The sequence below is a fragment of the Benincasa hispida genome, chromosome 12 (genome assembly GCF_009727055.1).
Source record: "Benincasa hispida cultivar B227 chromosome 12, ASM972705v1, whole genome shotgun sequence".
NCBI classification, from domain to species: domain Eukaryota; kingdom Viridiplantae; phylum Streptophyta; class Magnoliopsida; order Cucurbitales; family Cucurbitaceae; genus Benincasa; species Benincasa hispida.
The window spans coordinates 36,318,399-36,341,276 of record NC_052360.1 but is presented as its reverse complement, the minus strand read 5'-3'; the positions used below and the strand labels follow the sequence as shown (position 1 = coordinate 36,341,276).

Here is a 22,878-nt window from a genome sequence, read left to right as displayed (position 1 = left end):
GGCTGAATAAGGGACAGAATGGGATTCGTGAGTTTCATTCATGAACGTTGGTAGAAAAAAAATGTGTAATATGATAATTTTTCTATCATCCGACTCTATAAACATTTTTTAACTCGGGAGTAAAACGGGAAAATGTCGGTTTGTACCTATTTGATCCAATGGAACCGACTAAAAAAGGAATCAGACATTCTTAACGGCATATAAGATTTTGTTTCGTAAATCAAATGGCCCAATAAATAGAAGAAGACATAATTTATTGGGCTATTTGATTTAACAGAAACAAATTCCTGGACTGTGCCAACATTGACTAGATAAGCACAGTTTAGGAACAGTTATAAGGACTATGTTAGTTATAGAGCTTACATGACAGACAGAAGCATAAAATGACTATAGTATGAAAGGGATAGTCCTCACAACATTCTTCTTTGCATTACAGAATGATCGTAGACTATCTTCATCAACAATGCCGAGGCTCGATAAATGAACTCCATAATTCTCCATTCTTTTAATGTCTCGTGGAATGGGAGATTGCCAAAGTCCATCCCACCATGCCGGAGGGAGAACAGGGGTAAAAGCACACTGATTAGGCTGACTCGGACAGCTTAAAGGACCTGCAAACCTGTTCCAGATATGCCCCCAGCCAACCTGGTTCTTTAAACCTTCTCTCAGCAAATTACTTTGGTAGCTACTCAAGAATGAAAAGTCTGAACCAGTAGAACTGTTCCCTGAGCATATTTGAAATGTTATGTAAGAAACGGTTGAACAGATGTTCCTCAAAGAAATTGTTCTTTTCCTACATTATCCAACATGTAAAATGAATTAGGGATTTTTTCACAATACCGAGATTGTCAAGATTGTGTGCTGCAGCCAATGCCGCAATTAGCTGAGCATAGGTAGTACCAACACGCCGGTGAGCACCAGATATAACAGCATGCTTGGCACGGGATGCAAGAAAGAAATCCACAAAAGCAACCCATCTTGGTGATGGGCCCCAGTCCTTCACTCTGAAGTCCAATTTATGGAATTCATCGTGCGTTCCAGAGATGTTTCCTCGGAAGTGTTCATAATCAAAATGAATAACCTGAAAATAAATTACTAATAAAATTAGACCGAAATTCTATTTACAAGCGTACAAAATATCTGGGAGGCTATGACTGATCAATTATTTGATTGAGCATTGAGCATGTATTCTGAAAGTGGAGCTAACAACAGTTGTCCAGAAGTGATTCCATTCGAAGAAATGAAATTGCGCAATGTGGCAATTACCTCTGCAAATTCGCCTAAGATGAGCATGATACTTTTTACAAAATTTGGGGTATCTGATACTAAAACCAATCTAGGTTTTGAGACTGTGGTTAGATTAAGCATGGCTTTTCTGATGCACTGCACTGCAGCCTGTAAACCTCTGACAGACCTGAAATATGTATGCACGTTACTTAGTTAAAGGATTACAAAAGTGAGGGAAACTTCCCTATACTACGCGGTATTATGGATACAAATACAACTCCCGTTAATTAATTATAATGTCAGCATTCCTTAAGAATGATGTAAGATCTAGCAACATTGAATATTCTTTATGAAAGAAAAAATCCTAGTGCGAATTTAAGATTAAAGAGTAGGTACAATGGGAGCACTAGAAATTTTCCCCAAAGCTGATTGTACTGGATTTCTATCAATTTAAATGGAATCTATTGGAAGATGACATTCAAGATTGAATTCATAGCTAGTGGCAGTAGAGAGAGAAGGAAATAACAGTAGTTTAGTAAGACCACCTATTCATAAGCATCCGCATGTGCAAGGAAATATCAGGATCAGCCCCACTTTTCAGGACTGAGATCACTGCTTCTTCAACATCCTTTGAAGGAGATATAAGAACTCTCATCAGCTCTCCAAATACATTAGGTCTAGATTCTAAAACCTCTGGCCACCCAAATAAATTAGAAGCAGCAGCCCTCATAGCGGGATGTACATTCTTCAAGAAAAATTGAGCAGCCACTGCATCAGTTGTACCTTGGAACCTGATGCACTTCAGTCAGCATAAACAGAGTACAGATTGAGTACCAGTTTAATGTAAACTGAAAGTTAAACATACCATATGATAGGATGCTCCCATTCCTTCCAATTACTGCATAGAACATTTGTTTGAGCAGGTTTTTCAAAATCATCAATTCGCATAATCAAATGCCTATTGAATTTCCTAACACAACCGTTAAGTCTCCACAAATGCTTGATTTCTTTCAAGGTAAACGTGATATCAGAATAAGAAATGTAGTCACCGAAAGGGAACTTCCCCCTGAAAATAGAAGTAATAACATAACTACTGTAAATATAGAGGGGAAAAATAGAGGAAAAAAGGAGGAAAAAAAATCATGAGAATAGGTCAAGTTCACATGCCCAACTACAACCCTATTCCATAGATATAGCACAGTTTCTTCTGATATTTGTCTGATCACTTCTTTGAAGCTATGCCATCCATTTAATAACATTTTTTTTTTTTTTGAAAGGTATTGTAATTAAAGTGTGGGGTGGGGGATCGAACCTCAAACCACGAGATTTGTAATTAGAGTGCTTAACCCAAAAGTGTGGGGTGGGAGAATCGAACCTCAGACCTCGAGGTCGATAGTACAGTTACTATGCTAGTTGAGCTACGCTCTTGTTAAATATGAAATCTGGTTAATTATAATTTATTATTTATAATAATTTTGATTATTGTTTTTTTTTTGGGAAATTAATGTTAGTATTCCCTTCAATAACTAAATCATAGCTAGAATCTTTTTTTTTTTTTTTTGAAGCGGTATTGTAATTAAAGTGTGGGGTGGGGGAATCAAACCTCAAACCACGAGGTTGATAGTATGAACATTATGTCAGTTGAGCTACGCTCTTGTTGGCCATTTAATAACATTTTAATTGAGGAAAGTTAACGAATTTTTATATACTGTACAAGATGCACTACTAGTTTGCCTATAACTTAAAATGTCAGTGAGAAATAGGAACCGTCATAGACACTAGATGCTTCTAACAACTCGATGCAATTATCGTATTCAAAACCAATATTTAAATAGAAATAAAAAGGCTCAATATACAACCAACATGCCTGGTTTGCCCAATAATCAAGGATCTGTTCAGCATTATACTTAAAGCTCCAGCAGTTAGAATCTTGTACATCTCATTCCCAAAGCCTGCCTCGGAGGATTTGCCCATGACAAAACCATGTTTGCAAAACTGCTCAGGAGGAAGTTGTCGCACTCTTGAAGCACCTACAATGAAAGCTATGTGAGCAATTATAGATCACAAAAAGCTAACAAGTTTTCCACCAGAAAACCATTGTGACAAGGTTTGAAAGTGAAGGAAAAGCCAAAATGGTTCATCACATAATTATCCATGGAAACAAATAGAAGATGAGATCATTATTAAGTTCAAGAAACCAAAAGTCAAGAGGTGGCAATCAAGAAGATTAGCTTTAAAATTGTATTTGAATAAAGATTGTGCATAGACTCAAGCAAGTATCCACACCATCAGACGAAAACCAGTACTAACGTTCCAATGACTATTCTAATTCTAAGGAATGAATTATATGGGTTTCCTCCCTTCTGTATTATTTCATCAGAGGGTACACTACAACTTGAAAGATTCAATACGTTCCAATTTGAGGTCTCAGTACAACTGCTTAGCTTCACAAAAAGTCCTTGTGTGAAATCTTTATTCAATTCAAAGGTAGCGGTTCAAAGCCATTTCACTTGTTTTAAGGCTGTCTGTCTCTTTTACTAACACAGTGGACTACTTAAGAATCCAGTAAATAAACTATTAGTTACTACTGACTATACTAGCTGATAAACTAAAATAGTAAACTAGTGGCTGCAATTAACTACTAAGCATTGAACTAAACCAAACCAACCAGCAATTCATTTTCAATTTACTCCATCGAGTCCTCAACCTCAATTTCAATGCAGCTCAAGGAGACCATTCCTGCTGCTCATACCGAACCATAATGTAATCATGATTACTTTTAACCACACAATAATCTATTATTATCATTATGGGATTATTACCCCCCACCAACCAAGTGATGTGGTCTCTTTGACCTGCCAGAGAAAGAATGATAATGATATTCCGCTCTTCTGCTAATTTTTTTTTTAAAAATATATATACATATAGTAAGAAGCTGAATCTATCATTAAGCACAAGAAACAAAAAAACAGCCCAGGGTTGGGATACAGGGAAAAGTTGATTAAAGACTTTCTTTTGCACCAGTCCATTGGCATCTGTCTTCCTATAAACTTCTAGCCAGGTGAAAAAAATATTCTCTTCCGGAACTTTGACTTTCCAAATTACATTTGGGAAGCCCAAGGTCTTCTCAAGTTTCATCCACTGCCCTTTTTCAACTACTTTCCCCCCTTACTCCCTCGTTCTTCCTCATTCCTCCATTTTGATTCTACTTTCGTCTATTTTCACAGTCCATACCAATATGAAATCAAACCTTCATGAAATGTAGGATACCATCTTCATGACGAGAGATTAATGTAATGGAGAGACTTGAGAGTGGCAATGAAGGAAAGCTAATGGGATTGAAAGAAGATGCAAGAAGACAAACAGATTCATAAGGTATTTTCATAAAAGATATGACATTCTTAATTAAATTAGTGAGCATGGACAAAATACCTTAGTTTTTTATCTTGGACATTGTTCTCAACACCTCCAAATCATCAGTATTTTAAATTCAACCGATTCTCCTAATACACTCACTATAGAACGTATCAGAGGACCATTAGAATGGCAAAAAATCGAAAAACGCCCTCGTAGTCATGGAAAATGAAAACAATCAATTCACTAACCTGGCCTAAGAACCAAAAAGGAACTGATTTCCCGCAACTATTAATTACTATTAATTATTCATATAACTATATGACGATCAACAAAGTGAGTGCAAACAATTATCAGAAAAGAATATAAGGAAACATTACCATTCAAATAAAAGTGATTTTGAATAATTGTTCTTACTCTCAGGCTTTCCTTCCAGACACCATCTTTAAAGGACTCTCCCATCTGCTCCACCGTCGCGCAGGAGCTCCGGCTTCCCTCCATTCCACTCTGAGCCGGAGTTTCCTCAACGTCGTCGCCATTACCAAACTGATCAGAGGTCGATTCTGATTCTCGAGCTTCCAGCCTCATAAGAATATTGAGCATCAAAAATCCAATTGCAGCACCGACAGCGCATAGAACAACGACATATCGCACAAAGGATGAGGATCTCTTCCTCCGGGATCCACCATGTCTCATTCTTCCTTTGATTTCACGATCTGCTGCTAGAGATTCAGATTATCATTCCCCAAACGGAAATATGAATTGGAGCTCAGTGTGAACTTTTTTTTGTAATTCGTGGCTTAATACTTCATGTCTAATCCAGCTTAAAGCTAGGGGTTTCCCGACGGCCAAATCGGAGAGAATTAACTAATTACAAACAAATTATCTTATAAGCATAGTATTAAATGATGGGTTAAAAAATATTTTTAGTCCTAGAATTTGATGAAAGTAATAATTAAACTTGAGTTTGTGACAATTTAGTCTCTGAATTTTTAATTTTGTAATAATTTAGTCTCCAAATTTTAGTTTGTAACGATTTTTTCTCTGAACTTTCAATTTTATAATAATTTAATTCATGAACGTAATAATTTAGCCATTATGACTTATACTTTTAAACTCGTAACCATTTAGTCCCTTACATAAACAAATTTATTAAAATTAGATGTTAATTTTTATTATTTTATGATATAGAATTTATATTTTATAAAAAAAATATCAAGTTTCTAATTAGTTTATCATTTTATTTAGACAAGAAATCTCATTATATCTTCACATTAATTTTTATAATAATGACTAAATTGTTACAAATCTTAAAGTACAATGACTAAATAGTTACATAGTAAAGTCCAAAGACTAAATTGTTACAATATTAAAAGTTCAGAGACTAAATTGTTTCAAACCAAATTTCAGGGACTAAATTATAACTTTTATAAAAATTTATGGACTAAAAAGTGATTTTTAACCTTAAATGATATTTCCATCGTATTTTCACGTTTCTATATGTTAAAATCTACATGAAAAGTGAATCAATATTTACATCATGTAGTAGAAAAAATTTACAAAACATAAAACATAAGTAACAAAATATCATTAATGTAAAGATAGTATAAATAATAGACTTGATAACTTGTTTAAAAATCATAAAATATTTCTTTATTAATTTAAAATTATTTTTTGAATTTTGTTTTTAAAAATTTTCTAAAAATATCCATTAAAATTGACATTGTATCGATATTTACATTGACATTTCCGTTAGATTAAGACCTTGATATTTTTGTTAACATCCACATTTTAAACCTTACTTATAAGTTATAAATATTAGTCTGTCACATACGAATTTATACTAATCAAATATCAATTTCATAGCTCAACCTTAATTGTCAATTAAATTAAATGAATCCTATTGAATAGTTTTAATTATAATATAAAAAGGTTTAGTACATCCCACGAAGAGCTTTCATTATAACATAAAGATAAAAGTACTTAAATTTTTAATAATATGAAATAAGTATTCATCAAAATGTATTATTTAACCATCATCCGTATTAAAAAGAACCACCACTCAAACTGTCTCTTATACACATCTAGATGTGTATAAGAGACAGGTCATCGAGAGATAGGGTCTCTCCCGATGACGTAAAAGAAGCATCGGGAGTTAGAACTAACTCCCGACGCCGTATACTAGTCGTCAGGAGATTGGTGGCCACTGCCCGTTGAACTCCTGACGGACTATTTTACTTGTCAGGAGTTTTCGACGGATCTCCCGATGGCTATACTAGTCGTCAGGAGATTGGTGGGCACTGCTCGTTGAACTCCTGACGGACTATTTTACTTGTCAGGAGTTTTCGACGGATCTCCCGATGGCTATACTAGTCGTCAGGAGATTGGTGGGCACTGCTCGTTGAACTCCTGACGGACTATTTTACTTGTCAGGAGTTTTCGACGGATCTCCCGACGGCACACGATAGCCGTCGGGAGATCTATTATATAACATCTTCTTCAAGCCCTAGTCGTCGCACACTCCTTCATCTTCAAATCGATAACACAGCACCGTCGAACGTCTTCTTCTTCTTCTTCCTTTGCGCCTCATGCCAAACGCCGAACGCCTGCGCCTCACGTCAAACACCTCACTAAAAACACCGAACGTCAAACGCCGCTCACAGCTGCTATTGAGCTCGTCGTCGACCAGCTCTGTTGCCCGTTCGACCTGTTCTGCAACTCGTTCGACTTGCTTCGAAGCCACCAACAAATACTTCATTCATTATTTTGTTTATTGAATATATGTGCTTTGATTGTTTTTGTGGCATAATCAAAATCAAAATCTAATATTTGTTTTGTTATTGTTTTGAATATACATATTAATTTTGTTTTTGTTTTTGTTATTGAATATACATATTAATTTTTTTATTGTTATTGTTATTGAATATACTTATTAATTTTGTTATTGATATTGTTATTGAATATACATATTAGTTTTGTTATTGTTATTGTTATTGAACATATATATTAATTTTGTTATTGTTAATTGTTATTGAATATACATATTATGATTGAAAGTTTGCTTTGATTGTTTTGCGCCAGTAGTTGGAGGAAAAATTATGGTGCATTGTTGAACTTTGAAATTGAGTTGAAAATGTTATTATGTGTTTTGATCACAACAAGTTTAACTTAGAGTACAAGGGTCGTTATGATGCGTCGACAGTTCTCAAACAACTCCCGATGCCCTGTTTTATGCGCGAGAGTTCCTCTCCCGACGGATTTTTTCCGACCAAACTCTCGGCGATCCATCTTTTGTCGGAAGAGGATCTCCCAACACATTTTTCACCCTTTCCCGGCGATTTGTGGCATCGGGAGAAGTGTGATTTCTTGTAATGTAATCATCACTTTTTTTTTAAAGAAGGAAACAAAACCACAAGCAAACTAAAGGATTACATCATGAGACAAGCATGAAAAACCACTTTGGATAAAGAGAAATGAAAATAGAAGAATCGGGTTCTTTCACTGCCCTCCTCACAAGGGAATGAGCTAGGAATTTAAGGGATCGCATCACGTACAAGAAGAAAATAGAGTGCAACTCAATTGCAATGGACTTAACCTCCTCAATGAAGAGGGAAACTACGGAAAAATTTAAAGACTATTAGTTGATTAAACTATCAACCTCTAAATAATCAGACTCCACTATGTAACGTTATTTTGATTAATAGAATACTATCCCAAATGTAATGAATAATCAAAGCTTTCGAAACTTTGATCACCTACATATAATATAAGATGTAATTGTATGATAAAAAGAAAGTATATTTAGTTACAATCTTTTCTTGGGCAAAATTCTAAATTTCATTATAAGATGTAATTGTTTTTTTTTTTACTAATTAGGCATGGACGCGAAATTAATTAGTTTTAGATATGTTATGAAATTAATGTGACACTTGTTTTATTTTGTTTTTTTTTTCTGTAATTGTTTTTATTTTACTAATTTGCAATTGTGGCAAGAAATGAAGAAAAATACAAAACTTTTATATGACAAGATTTATCTCTTTTGCCCTTTTTTTGAACTTTCTTTTATTTATTATCTATTGCACTTCACTTGCACAGAAGAAAAATACAACTTGAATCTCTACCCATATTGTACTAAATAATAATAATTAAAAAAACTCATTTCTCTAAGTTGGAGGTTCTTGTACTTAAAACTATTTGGGAAAATTATTCTTTTAATTTTTAAATTTTAAAGAATATGTACATTTGGTCTTTGATGTTTTAAATTCAGAGTTATCAAGAATAAGTTCAAAAGGTCCTTCTATTTATATGTCATTAAATTTGAAAAATATAAATAACTAAATAGCTGATATGACAAGATGATTTGAAAAGAAACGATACATTTAATATTTTAGTTTATTTCTTTCATCTCTCTTATTCTCTCTCCTCTCTCATCATTCTCTCTTTCTCTCTCTATCCACTTAGATAGAGAGAAAGATGAAAGAAATAAGTTAAAATATTAAAACTATCATTTCTTTCTAAATTATCCTACCTCATCAACTATCTAGTCATTTAACATTTTAAATTTATTCTTGATAACTCAAGGTTAAAATAGTCAATTTGAAACATCATAAACAAATTCATAACTTTCCCAAAGTATTACAAAGAGGATGGGTCCAACATGAACGTTGTACATTTATTTGTACTAGGAAAAAATAACTTTTTTTTTTTGTCATATTTCAAAATGGCCAATTTAATCTCGAGTTTTTAAGAATAGAATTAAATGATCTCTCAACTAAAAAAACAATTAAAATAAAAATAGATGGGCTGACATGGCAACTATATCTGAAAAAATTATATATTTTTAAATTTTTTTTCTCTCTCCTTCCTCCCTCCTCTGGTGTTCTCTCTTCCCTCCCCATTCTCTCACTTTCTAACTAAACAGAGAGAAATGCTCAAAATCAATTAGGAGAATCACAGGAGAAGATTTTTGAGAAAAAGAAGAAAAATGGGGAAGAAGATGAAACTGCTTCCATTCTCTTTTCAAGAACAAAGAATCGATGGACTGGCCATGGCAATGGCTGATTTGAGGAAGCTCCGAAACTCCATCATTCTGAGCCGGCGACCAAGAAATTTTCACTACAGTCAACTTCCTATTCATAGACAATTTTCTCTCCGATCGAATCCAAATGCCCGATTCTTCGTTCGCAAACTCTTGACTGTTCGAATCCGCTAGATTTCAACCGATTTCGATGACAATTTGGAGGTGGTGGTTCGAGGCAATTTTGAAAATACTGAAAAAAAAAACTAGATAACAAAATAAGAAATTTAGAAGTAAAATGAGTATTAGTAATCTTAATTTTAAAAACTTAAAACTAAAAAAAATTGTACCTATAAAGACCTAAACTTTCGATTTTGTATTTAATAAGTTATAAGACTTTTAAAGTTATGTCTAACAAGCTTTAAAAAAAAAAAAAAAATTATGTCTAATTGGTCATTCACCTATTCTACATTTTTTAAAAATTCACAAATCTATAAGACACAAAGATAAAATTTTAATTAAATTTTTGGTTTGGTAACCATTTTAATTAGTGTTGAGAGCTAAGTGACTTTTAAAAACTTTTTAAGTTATTTTCAGCGACGAAGTATCACTTAGACACTTTTAAGAAACTTTTTAAGTTATTTTAAGAATCAAAAGAGTCACTTATACACTTTTTAAAAACTTTTTAGGTTGTTTTGAAAATGAAAATGACACTTAATATTTTAAAGTTATTTTAAGAGTTAAAGTGTCACTTGCACACTTTTTAGAAGAGTGAAAGTGACACTTAGACATTTTTCAGATTATTTTTAGAGTTAAAATGTCACTTACACACTTTTAGAAAATTTTTCTTAAGGAACAGAAATAAAAACTCTTATACATCCCTTTTAAAGTTTAAGAATTTATTTGATCCAAACTAATTTAACTGTTTAAAGACTTAAACTTGTAACTTAACTTAAATCCTTATAGATTTCAATGACAAAGTGTTAGGATGATGGGTGGTAGGAGGGAAAATTTAGATTCACATTAAGATTGTTTTTTTTCCTTTCTTTTCTTTTATTTTTTTCTTTTCTTTTTATCATCACTTTAGTTAGTAGCACGAGTGTGTAGCAACAACACGAACATCTAAGTTTTTTTTTGGCCGAGAGTATATATTTTTACCAGTTGAGATATATCCACATCACAAGTTTTCTCAAAGAATCACTTGTGTAGCCAAAGTGAGCATAGTTGAACTACTATGTATTAGTGACCAAGGCATCTGTGGTTCAAATTAACCATGCACATTTACTAAAAAAGTATATAAGTATTATTTTTATATATATATAATATATATATATATATATATATATATATATATATTGTGGAGGCGTTCCCCAAAGCAAGGTTCAAACCCAAAGAGAAATAGAAACTTTCGTTGGAGTCTACTCATCCCAAAAGGGAATGTCAACCCCCCAGGTTATAGATCGACCAACTGAACTCGTGGAGTTTCACCAAAGGGGAAATGAACAAGCCGAGCTAGCCGTTGGAACTCTGCAACCTCGAGAGTCACACCCATTCTAACAATACCGCTAATGCACAAATCTCCAAGAGTGTGTTAAAGGAAGACTATTCTTTCTCTGCTTAGTCGACTACATACTTACTATACTAATTTAGACATCAGAATTGTGCTTAACTTAGCATCACACTACACGTGAGTACTCTTGAACAGGTCAATCGAACTAGAGAAATGAGTCAGAAGAACTCTGAAGGCCCACATACGAGTTTCCCGCACGAATATAAATAATTTTACTCTAGCAAAACCTACATTCGAATTGATAAATAAATACTAAATAAACAACACGTCGTGGGCAATATGAAGTTGTCAACCAAGGAAAAAGATTTAGCCATGTGGCTAGATTTGTGCGTTTCTTTTCTCTCATTTTCATTTTCTTTATGTTTTTCGTGAGCAAATATTTGTCTACTGTCTAACATAATGCACCCTATCCCATTTCGATTTTGATTTTTTTTTCGTTTATTATATTTTAAATCTTAAATTTTCATTTCAATTCTTAAATTTCCAATAATTTTTTTCTTCAAATAAAAAATTATAATAATGTGTTATTTCATTACATGCTATTTTTATTTTTTTAACTAGTAATAATTTAGTATTTAATTTGTTAAATAAAAGACTCTTATTAAATAGCATATACAAATAAAATTTGGTTATATTTTGGAAATGCAAATTTACTTTAATCTTTGTGTTGATGTAGTTTTATTTTAGTTAGTAATTATTTATTGGTACCAAATAAATTATTCAAATAGAATCTAGGAAAATTCTTATAAATAAAAAAATGCTGAAAGTGTTTTGTACTTTTGAAACTTTTTGCTATAAAGTGTAAATATTTTTAAATATTTTTTATATTTAAAAGGCCTCGAGAATCTATTATAATTAAATATCGTTATATTGGTATTTGCTAGTTGTTGTCATTTTATTTTAATTAGTTATTATTCTTATTATTAAACCATTATATATATATATAAAAGAAAGTAATAAAACAAATAAGATTTTTATTAATATTCATTCTTTAAAAAAAAATCTACATTTTGATATTATTTAATAATGCATTTAATTAGTTTAATTAATATGGCATGGGTATTCTAGTAATTGTGTTATGCATAATTCCTATTTCGTTACCTGGCATATAACTTCTAAACAACACCGAGAAAAAAATAATAATAATAAAACACTATGATTTCTAGTAAGTGAACTACTTTTCAACCAATTCACGAGACTAAAAATGAAGTTCACTTCAAGAATCGTTTGATTGGAAGGTTTTTTTTTCATGGCAATTGACACAAATATATAAAATTCATGTTTATTTTATAATTTTCAATACTTACCTAGAAATAACCCTAGACAAGAATTTTCTATTCCCTTAAAAATATTGTGAGTTTTCTCCCTTTTCCCTTTTCATTATATATATAATTTTCTTTTCGAATATAATTAATTAATTTTAATAAAATAAATATAAATATTAATAAATCAATAATAATCTGTTAAAATATTTACTTCCTTTATTTTTACCATAAAAATTTATTAATCAAGTAATTTTTTTTTTTTATAATCAAAACAATTATTTGTTGAGATTACTTTTAGTTTGATCTTTCGATAAAAACATATAATCATTATTTATTATTTATAGTCAGTTAATTATTTATTATAATTAATTTATATTACTTCATTCAATATTAACCTATCATATTATAAAACATTTTAGTATTCTTTATTAATATTATTTATTAACATATCATATTTTTGTCTCATTTTTACTTTTTATATAATACATTGTTTATTAAAATATATTTTCTTATATTATTTAATTAAAATTATAATTACTAATGGAGAACTTAATTAATTATAAAAAGGATTAAACATTAAATTATAATTAACACAATGTTCACTAAATATATTAATCGGAAAATTTGAATTATAAATTACTCAATTTTCAAATATTTATAATTAAAATTATTATTGAATCTTAATTAATTAATTTTTATCAATATATTAAATGACATGTTTTTAATTAATTAACATATTACAATTATATAAGATTGTCAGACTTAATTTCATAAATTAAATACAAAGATAATCTTTGTTCATAAAATTCTAGTAACATTTTTTTATGTATAACCAAATATAGTCCTTTTTAATTCTCAGACATCCTATTCCCATATGTCTATAAAATCTCAAAATCAAACGGTCCGTTAGATATATAAAGCAATGAGTTAAGAAGTAGGAAGTTGCCAATTAGTCTAAGGAGTTTGTGAATCCCACAACTAAAAGATATTAATTTTATACTTTATTAACCCTTTCGATTTCATAACTTCATAAAATTTACAATTCTACCCCTTACCATTCGCGTCACGGCAGATATCTTAGTGCCTAAGGAGTTTAGGCACAAAATTTCACCCCCATTTATTATATTGAAATAATAAAAATAAAATTTCGAGGGCTAAGACAAACCGATGGAAAGTGAAAAGAAAAACTTTGAAACACAAAGTGAAATGAAAAGATTGTGTCTATTTATTAGTAGTTTTAAAAGTATTTAATAAGATTTTTGGAAATTCAGATTGCGTTTCTTGTTAATCCCGATATAACCTTCCCATCGACCCTATTAGTCAATTTAAACGTATCTCAACTAATTTAAATATATATTCTCGAGTAAAGAAATATAGATCCAAATCTTTAAACAATTAAAAAAATAAATATTAAAACAGTCCTACTTAAAAATCGTTATTGAAAAAAAATTATAAAAACTAATTGAAAATTTTTAGAAAATTAGTATTCTAGTCATCGAATTTTGAAAGATGAAAATGTTTGATACTCAAGTTTTATATCTTTTCACCCTCAAATTTTTAAGAATATGTTTAAAAGGTATATAAAGTTTTTTACTTATTTAAATAATTATATAACATTTTAAATTAAAAAAATAGAAAATTGAGTTAAAAATGATCAATTCTCACTATAATTTTTTTTTTCTAATTTAATATGTTATACAATTATTTAAAATAATAATAATAATAAAAACCAATTCAATGGCATTCTAAATTTATTCTTAAAAATTCGAAAACTAAAAAGTTACATTTTAAAAACTTAGAGACCAAAAACACATGTTATTGAAATCTCGTACATTTTAAAAAATTCAAGAACTAAACATGCATATTCTTAAAACTTCGTAGACTAAAAAAATATTTTTTTTATAAATACACTTTTGACCCCTAAACTTTCATATAAACAATAATTTAATCCCCCAACTTTCATTCATAATGGTCTAGTCCTTAAACTTTAGTATGTGACAATTTGGTTCTTATACTTTCAAATTCGTAACGGTTAGTCCCTAATGGAAAAAATTCATCAAAACCAGATAATTTTTAATATTTTTTTATATATACCTTGTATTTTATAAATATATTGAGCCTCTAAATAGTTTATCGAATTTATTTATATAAGAAATATCATTAAATCTTAACACTAATTTGTATGATAGAGAATAAATCGTTACAGATTTTAAATACAAGAACTAAAATATACATAATGAAGTTCAAAGACTAAAACCCTATTTGGTAACCATTTGATTTTTAATTTTTGTTTTTGAAAATTGAACCTATTCCATTTCTATTTTTTTAAAGCTACTTTTTTTAGTTTTCAAAATTTGACTTAGTTTTTTAAATTATTAGTAAAAAGTAGATAATAAATGAAGTAGAAGTAGTGTCCATAAGCTTAATTTTCAAAAACAAAATAAAAAAAATAAAATAGTTGTTATACAATTCAAAGTATATAAACTAATCGATATAACACAAAGTTCAAAGACTAAATTGTCTATATATATATATATATATATATATGTATGTATGTATAGAGTTCTATAAGTAGATAACGAACTAAGGGGAAAAAAAAAAGGAAAATGGGAAGAAAGAAAAAGAGGGGTTTTTTTTAGGGGTAGTAGAAAGTCGGACCACAGAATTGAGGGGGTGGCCTGCAGGGTCCAAATAACTAAATTCCTCTAAACTCCCGCTCTCTCTCGCCTCTCCTCTCCTTCACAACGACCATTTCAAATCCCACCACAAAAAGTCAAATAACACAAAAAAAACTCAAATAAAAAACAATAACACACTTAACAAAATCAAATTTTCCCCTTATCATGGATCTTTTTCTTCACAATTCCCATCTCTTTTCTTGAAACTCTCCTCCTTTTTCGTTCTTCCAATTCCCACTTTCAATTACAATGGAGAACAACCAACCTGAGAATCAACACCCTCTTCACAAAACCACTAGCTTCACCACCACCACCACCAACAACAACGATGATGCCAATCCCATTGTTCCTCTTCCTCATCCCCACCCTGCTGTTCTACAAACCGACGCTGGTGTAAAATCTGCTGAAAAATTGGAAGATCAGGATCAGGACCAGAATCAGGATCAGGAGGAGAAGGAGAAGAAGGCCAAGCAAGAGGAGAAGGAAGAGAAGAAGGATGAGGAGGGAGAAGAAAAGAAGGAGGGGGACGAAAAGACGGAGGAGGAAGAAACCCAGGACGAACCGGATCTTCATTACAATCTGCATTCCATTCTTGAAGATGTTGATCAATTTCTGTCAACTCCTCACGCTTCTCCTGATCGAGAGGAAGATTCTGCTGTTGAAATTCCGAAGTTCATCGACAAATTCTTGGATCTCGTGGATGCAAAGATTGAGCAATACAATAACGAAGAATCAAATGCGAAGGAGAAAGAGTATAGAGTGCCGGAGGACGAGTCCACGTTTCTCGAAGCGGTTGATCGGATATCCAAGCTGAAAACTGCAATTCACGAAATGAAATTGGAAGAGGAGAAGACTGCATTGATCAATCGCATCGGGAGCACTCAACAGCAAGCGATTACTTACTTGGAAGAAGAGTTCAGATTCTTTCTTGAGGAATCTAGAAATGGCGATGCCGATCCTGCTGCCGATACGAAAGGGAAACAAGAACAGGATCGTTGTGCATTATCGGACGCTGAATCCGATCAGTTCCAGTTTCCAGGTTACTCCGAGGAGATCGTTAGCTATTTGAACAAAATCGCTAAACAAATGATTTCAGGTGGATACGAATCGGAATGTTGCCAAGTCTACATGGTTGCGAGAAGAAACATATTCGAAGAAGCCTTACTGAAGCTTGGATTCGAGAAACACAGCATCGATGATATCCAGAAGATGAACTGGGAATCAATGGAGAGGGAGATCGCTACATGGATTAAAACCTTCAAGCAATGCGCCACCATTTTATTCTCCGGCGAACGGAATCTCGCCGAATCTGTATTTTCAGCGTATCCTCCGATTTCCGCCAGTCTGTTTAGCAATCTCACTCGCGGCATTGTGATTCAACTCCTAAATTTCTCAGAAGGTGTCGCAATGACAAAACGCTCCGCCGAGAAATTGTTCAAGCTTCTTGATATGTACGAAACTCTTCGCGATATGGTCCCAAAAATGGAGACCTTATTTCCAGAAGAGTCCGCCAACGAGATCAAAACAGAAACCACAACCGCTCGAACTCGTCTAGGCGAAGCAGCGATTTGCATATTTTGCGATCTCGAAAACTCAATCAAAGCAGACACCGGAAAAACTCCGGTACCAGGCGGCGCCGTTCATCCATTAACACGATACACCATAAACTACTTGAAATACGCTTGTGAGTACAGGAACACACTGGAACAGATTTTCAAAGAACACTCAAAGATCGAACGAGCCGATTCAACAAGTCGACCACACTTCGAAGGCGAACAAGCACCAAATTACAACCCTAGCGCTGACAATCAATCACTATTCTCGGTGGAACTGACGCGAGTAATGGAACTCCTGGACTCAAATCTGGAAGCAAAATCAAAGCTATACAGAGACATAGCACTGAGTTCAATTTTCATGATGAACAACGGACGATACATCTTACAAAAGATCAAAGGATCTGCAGATATCCATGAACTAGTAGGCGATACGTGGTACAGGAAGAGATCTTCAGATCTACGTCAGTACCACAAGAATTACCAGAGAGAAACGTGGGGGAGATTGTTAGGTTGTTTGAACCACGAAGGATTGACGGTGCACGGGAAAGTGGTAAAGCCAGTGCTGAAAGAGAGGTTTAAAGGATTCAACGCGCTGTTCGAAGAGATTCACAAAACACAAAGCTCGTGGATCATAAGCGACGAGCAACTTCAATCGGAGCTCCGAGTATCGATATCGGCGGTGATGATTCCGGCGTACAGATCATTTTTAGCTAGGTTTTCGCAGTACTTGGATCCAGGGAGACAAACAGAGAAATACATAAAGTTTCAGCCTGAAGATATAGAAACTTACATAGATGATCTATTTGATGGAAATCCAAGCTCCATGGCAAGAAGGAGAACATAAAAGCTGGAAGCTCTTGCAACCAATTTGAAAAAAGGCAAGACTCCACTCCATCTCTCTTCTTCTTCATCATCATCATCATCATCTTCTTCTTCTTCTTGTTCTATATGTTGTTTTTTGGGAAGCCCACTGTGTGCTGAGGCTAATTTTGTCATTTCAGCTTATTGCAATTCATCAATTGCAATTGCAGTTGCAAATTCTCTTGTTCCTTGGCTTCAACTTGCTGAATTGCTGCTGGGCTGCTCCATTCCTTTTTTCTTTTTATATTATGTTACATTTTTTTTTTCCTCTCTCTCTCTCTCATTTTTTCAAATGATTGTTTGTAATTGTCACAAATTAACAATGTAATTCATTTGTTTTTGGCCTTCCCTCCATTCTTGGCTCCACCCCCAGTCCCACTACCATTAGATTTTTATTGTTTTTTATTTAATTAATAGATTTTGCCTTTTTCTATTATAGCCAAAGGACATTTGGTACGTAAACTTCAACTTCAAGTTTATCTATGCAACTATGCAGTTACTTAAAGATTTTGAAATTTGGATGGTCGACCAGAAGGGGCTAATTATTATTATTATTATTATTATTATTATTTTATTACAACGAGCAGAAATGGAGATTTGACCGAAAGGTTTGATTTTAAATTTTCAATCAAACTTTAGTTTTTCTTTCCTCGAACTATAAGTTTTAACTCCTCAACTTTCAAATTGAATCTAAAATATCCTTTTAAAAATATCACATATACAGTTGGACTTTTGTGTTTTTTTAAAAGAATCTACCAACTTTCAATTTTGTGAAAAGTTGAGCTTTTCTGTTTGTGTTTTCTTAAAAAAAAAAAGGTTAAACTTTTGTTATAAAGCTTTTAGCATAGAAATATTGTTGGTTTGGGAGTTCGAGGCTAAAGGTCGAACGTTGAGAACTCGACTAATGTGGAGGTCGAACGTTGAGAACTCGACGAACAAAAAAAAACTTGGAAACAATACATAAGCCGAAACTTCAACCCTCGACAAGGGGAATCTTGCTTAGGTTGTCGAAGGTTGAAGTTTCGACACACATCCACCCTCGAGAGATTGCAGGTTTATTACTTTTCTTTTTCCCTCATAGAGGAAATAAAGTAATGAGATGGTATATTAAATATATCTGTGTACTCGAACGGCTTCTAACAACCTATCCATTTTGTTATCATTTCGAATTAGACGAAGGCTTATGAGATTGATGTGAGGGGGTGGGGATGACTATATTTCTGGGAGCGAACTCGCACATGGATACAAGTTATGCCTTAAAATGAAAGACAATTCTGAATTAGCTTTGTCTACAAACAAAATTTTGTATATTAGGTTGTCCAAGGTTACACACATGTCGAAACTTCAAAGCGATTAAGGAGATAAGTGGGCTCAAGGAGAGCGAGATTCAAAGCGAGATAGTAGGAGAGAGCGAGATGTTGAACGAGATTTTAAGAGAGAGCGAGATTCAAAGCGAGAATGTTGGAGAGAGCGAGATTTAGTTTATATTGACTAATCTGACTAACATTAAACTTGGTAAAATGAAATTGTTGAATAATTGAAAAATGAGATTATTCAGGAATACACATTGAATGCTAAGATTATGCATTGAGTTTCTGGTAGTAGATCCATAATCAAAAAAGTGTTTGTGATTGTTCCAGAAGAAATGAAAGCTAGTAATCATTAATGGAAAAATAACAACAATAACAGAGAGAGCGAGAACGAGATCTTAGGAGAGAGCGAAAGTGCGAGAGCGAGATTAGGAGAGAGCAAGATCTTAGGAGAGAGCGAGATTAGGAGAGTCTTCACTTTATTTGAACTTTCCATAGAAATATATATAAAAAAATAAAAAATAAAAAAAGAAGAAGAAATAGCTAATAATCATACTATAATTGAATAATCATTAGACTATAATTGAATATATTATATTATTATACTATAATTGAATAATTATTAGACAACAAATTGAATATATTAGACTATTATACTATAATTGAATAATCATTAGATAACAAATTGAATATATTAGACTATTATACTATAATTGAATAATCATTAGACAATAAATTAAATAAATTGAATACATTAGATTACTATACTATAAATTGAATATATTAGATTATCATAATGTAAAACTTTATTGATTAAAAAAAAAAATTGAATATACAGTAGATTATTATAAAAAAATTGAATATACAATAAATTTTAATAAAAAAAATTGAATATACAATAAAAAAAATTTAATTTATTATTCAATTACCTAACTATTGGAGTCCGTCTTAGTCAAAAGGACGCTTTCCTTCGATTATGTCCTAACTGGTTACAAAACATTCCTTCGATTATGTCCTAACTGGTTACAAAATCCATATCGTTGTCGAGTGACTAGTTCTGTCCAATCCATCTCGTTGTGATAACGGAACTTTTTCGGTCTACCAGGTCTTCTCAACAGGATCAGGATGTAAGACAGACATATTAGGGTGGATGATCCAGTAATCTTCATGCGTACAGGTTGAAATTGAGGAGAGTTACATCTAGCATACGTTGAAAATTTATAGTAGTTCTCAAATAAAATCTTTGTAATTCATGTTAAAATGTGAGCAAACGTCCATAAAATGCGAGCAATGGAATGTCGAATGCTTGCCACTTGTTACATGAACAGTATCGCTCGGTATGATGGTTTGTTCGAAGATCACTAAGTCATTTTGTTCACTTGATGTTCATGCCACTGTTAGCTTAACCTCCATTATGATGCGGGCGGCGGGCGATATTCGTGGGTGGAGCATGCTTGGGCATGGTTGTAATAGACAACTATGCAACAGCAACAAGACCTGAGGTTCGAGAGAAGCTGGGACCTAGTATTCGTGGGTGGAGCATGCTTGGCATGGTTGTATAGACAAATAATGCAGAAGGCAACTAAGACCTGAGGTTCGAAGAGAGTAGCTGGAACCTATCATACCTTTTGCAATATGGGCTTGGGAGCATTTCAAACGCTCAATGCTTAGTGGACATCCTACGGTTCTCAATATGTATGTTTATTTCAATATTAATATTTTATTATCATCAACAATTAGTAATTTAAATTCACTAAATTGATCAATTTAAAAATTTAGGTGGAAGAAACAAATTTTGTGTGACTAGAGAAGCACACACATGTAGTCAAACCAGAGTATAGATACATGTTTGATCTACTTTACTTTCGAATACAGGTACATTGCACTAAACCAATTGATGTTATTTTATTTATAGTTTTTATTGTATTTGTCTTTAATATTCTCTAATATAATATTTTGTGTTTCAGGTTATTTGGGAGTCGTATAAAATTATTGTGCATACTTTGCCTAATTTTTGTACGAATGGTCAAAACATATGGCGGACGATAAGTCATCTCATATGTTTTCACATTGGTGAGTGGCATCTTCCTAATAGGGTGATGGCATCTTCCTAATAGGGTGATGAAACAATTCAGTTTTCAGCAGGATGTCCCATCGCCTTGTAATATTGAACCCGTACTGCATGATATTGACCTAAGGACTGGAGATTGGTCCGAAAAAGTTGCACATTTGGTAGTTCGATAGCACTATCATGCAAGGTTTATTATCTTGCAATGGGGGTTTCTCTTGAAGAGTACACATATTCACTCCAGAATATATTCATTAGTATAATAATATCACAAGGCGCTATGTCACTCGTCCGGGAGCAATTGTGGGTCATCGGGTAAATGAATGAATATTATCTATTTTTTTAATTTAAATTTATTTTAAATGTTGTCTAATTGTTTTATAATTCATAGAGATCGATCCGAACCAGGTTATTGCTATATGTAGTGACAACCAAAGCTATATGGAGGAAATTCATTATATGTACGATATACCTATTGTTCCTCCACCAGCTCCTAGATGTAGAGGACCTGTTCGGAAAGAGGATGAGTTTGATGAGGTTGCACATAATGTGGAAGAGTTGCCCCCTATGATGCAGACGTAAAGAAACTGATTATGTTAGTCCAATGATGATGATGCCAATATTTGGTTCAGGACATTATGACTCAAAGGCTGGTCCTTCGTCTTCATACGTGCAGTCGGGGTCATGAAGAGCATAATGAATATTTATATTATGAAGCGCCTGCAGAGCTACCAGAGCAACATCAAGAAGAACCCGAGCAACCTTAAGTTCGAAGTCGACACAACGACAACTAACTCGAAATCGATGACGTCCGCCTTGTGAGACACATTGATTTTTGTAATTATTTTTATATAAATGAGATATTTAATTTAATTTTTTTTTTATTTTTATGAGTTATTATTATTTTTAATTTATTCTTTTTAGAATTTAAATAAAATAATAAAATATTTTTAGAAATTGTTTTTATAAAATAGAAAATTAAAAAAAAAAAAAAAGAAGATTAGAATGAAGAAGGTAGAATGTGTAATAATTAAAAAGGAAAAAAAAAAAAGAAATTTGTACGGTATTCTCGCTCTCTATCAAAATCTCGCTATTTCGCTCTCGCTCAAAATCCCGCAATGGTAAAAAGGAGATTCATTAGCCCGTTATTTAGTGAATTCCAGAGGACCTTTTGAAAATTTAGAAATACGATCTTTTGATAGAGGAAGGTCTCCAGAATGATAATTAAACAGGCTCAATAATAATGTTAGGACAAGGCCGATGGTTCAAAGTTCAACGTATAAATGAAATGAAGGTCGAGAATTATAAATTCGACCTATCTAGATCGAATTTTCAACCCTCGACTTATTTTTTTAAAAAAAAAACAATATTTTTACAAATAGTTTGAAAACAACAATATTTTCCTAAATAGTTTCTAAAAGAACAATATCCTTTTAACTTTTCCGTTTATGAGCCAAATAGATACAAACATTGAAATTCATAAATCAAATTTGTATTTAATTCTTTTTTCTCTTTTGGAACTTCTTGATCCTTACTTTTATTAACTAGAACCAACAATAAAACCTCAAAATTTCTATATATTTTTAAAAAAATGTAAAAATACTATTTTTACTATGTACTTTAAAGTTTATTCCATTAGTCTTTTTACTGTCAAATATCTAATTTTAATTGTATACAAATACGTAACAATTTAATTTTCAAACATGATAAACCAAATCTCACCAAAATGATCGATTTTTATTACCTAATGATTAAGTGATTATATAATTTATAAACAAATTTAAATAATTCTCACTGATTCATCGATAGTACTTTTTGACTCAAATCATATAGAAACTTTGGTTATTTATCAAAGTTACAGAATTAAATTGTTACAGTTTTAAAAGGACTAAATTATTAGAAATTAAATGTTTTGGAACTATTCAGAGACCAAAATAGTGTTTTCAAACTCTCCCAAAAAGAGAAGAAAATC

General features: G+C 32.2%; 2 protein-coding genes across 3 annotated transcripts; one reads left to right on the top strand and one right to left on the bottom strand.

The window, feature by feature from the left end:
• Positions 1–47: 47 nt before the first annotated feature.
• On the bottom strand, positions 48–5,422 carry LOC120092597. Of its 2 annotated transcripts, none has more exons than XM_039050732.1 (7): positions 4,962–5,422; positions 3,095–3,257; positions 2,093–2,293; positions 1,773–2,018; positions 1,267–1,414; positions 841–1,081; positions 48–725 (listed from the first exon to the last, which is right to left on the bottom strand). In XM_039050732.1, exons 1-7 carry the CDS (start codon positions 5,275–5,277, stop codon positions 388–390), a joined length of 1,653 nt encoding a protein of 550 aa, XP_038906660.1. In that variant the 5' UTR covers positions 5,278–5,422; the 3' UTR covers positions 48–387. The 2 variants fall into 2 exon arrangements, with proteins under 2 accessions (XP_038906660.1, XP_038906661.1); XM_039050733.1 differs by having other exon boundaries at positions 4,999–5,134.
• Positions 5,423–14,862: 9,440 nt separating this feature from the next.
• Positions 14,863–17,851, top strand: LOC120067124 (exocyst complex component EXO70B1). Its single transcript, XM_039018552.1, has one exon. The coding sequence runs from the start codon at positions 15,361–15,363 to the stop codon at positions 17,509–17,511; it is 2,151 nt and encodes a 716-aa protein (XP_038874480.1). The 5' UTR covers positions 14,863–15,360; the 3' UTR covers positions 17,512–17,851.
• Positions 17,852–22,878: the final 5,027 nt, after the last annotated feature.

What these genes read in the sequence shown, in the direction of transcription:
- LOC120092597 (XM_039050732.1), bottom strand. Translation starts at nt 5,277, where the DNA reads ATGAGACATGGTGGATCCCGGAGGAAGAGATCCTCATCCTTTGTGCGA. An exon ending in AAATCACTTTTATTTGAATG is followed by an intron (nt 3,258 to 4,961) that starts GTAATGTTTCCT and finishes CTTTCATTGTAG; the next exon opens with GTGCTTCAAGAGTGCGACAA. An exon ending in ACACAATCTTGACAATCTCG is followed by an intron (nt 726 to 840) that starts GTATTGTGAAAA and finishes AAATATGCTCAG; the next exon opens with GGAACAGTTCTACTGGTTCA.
- LOC120067124 (XM_039018552.1), top strand. Translation starts at nt 15,361, where the DNA reads ATGGAGAACAACCAACCTGAGAATCAACACCCTCTTCACAAAACCACT.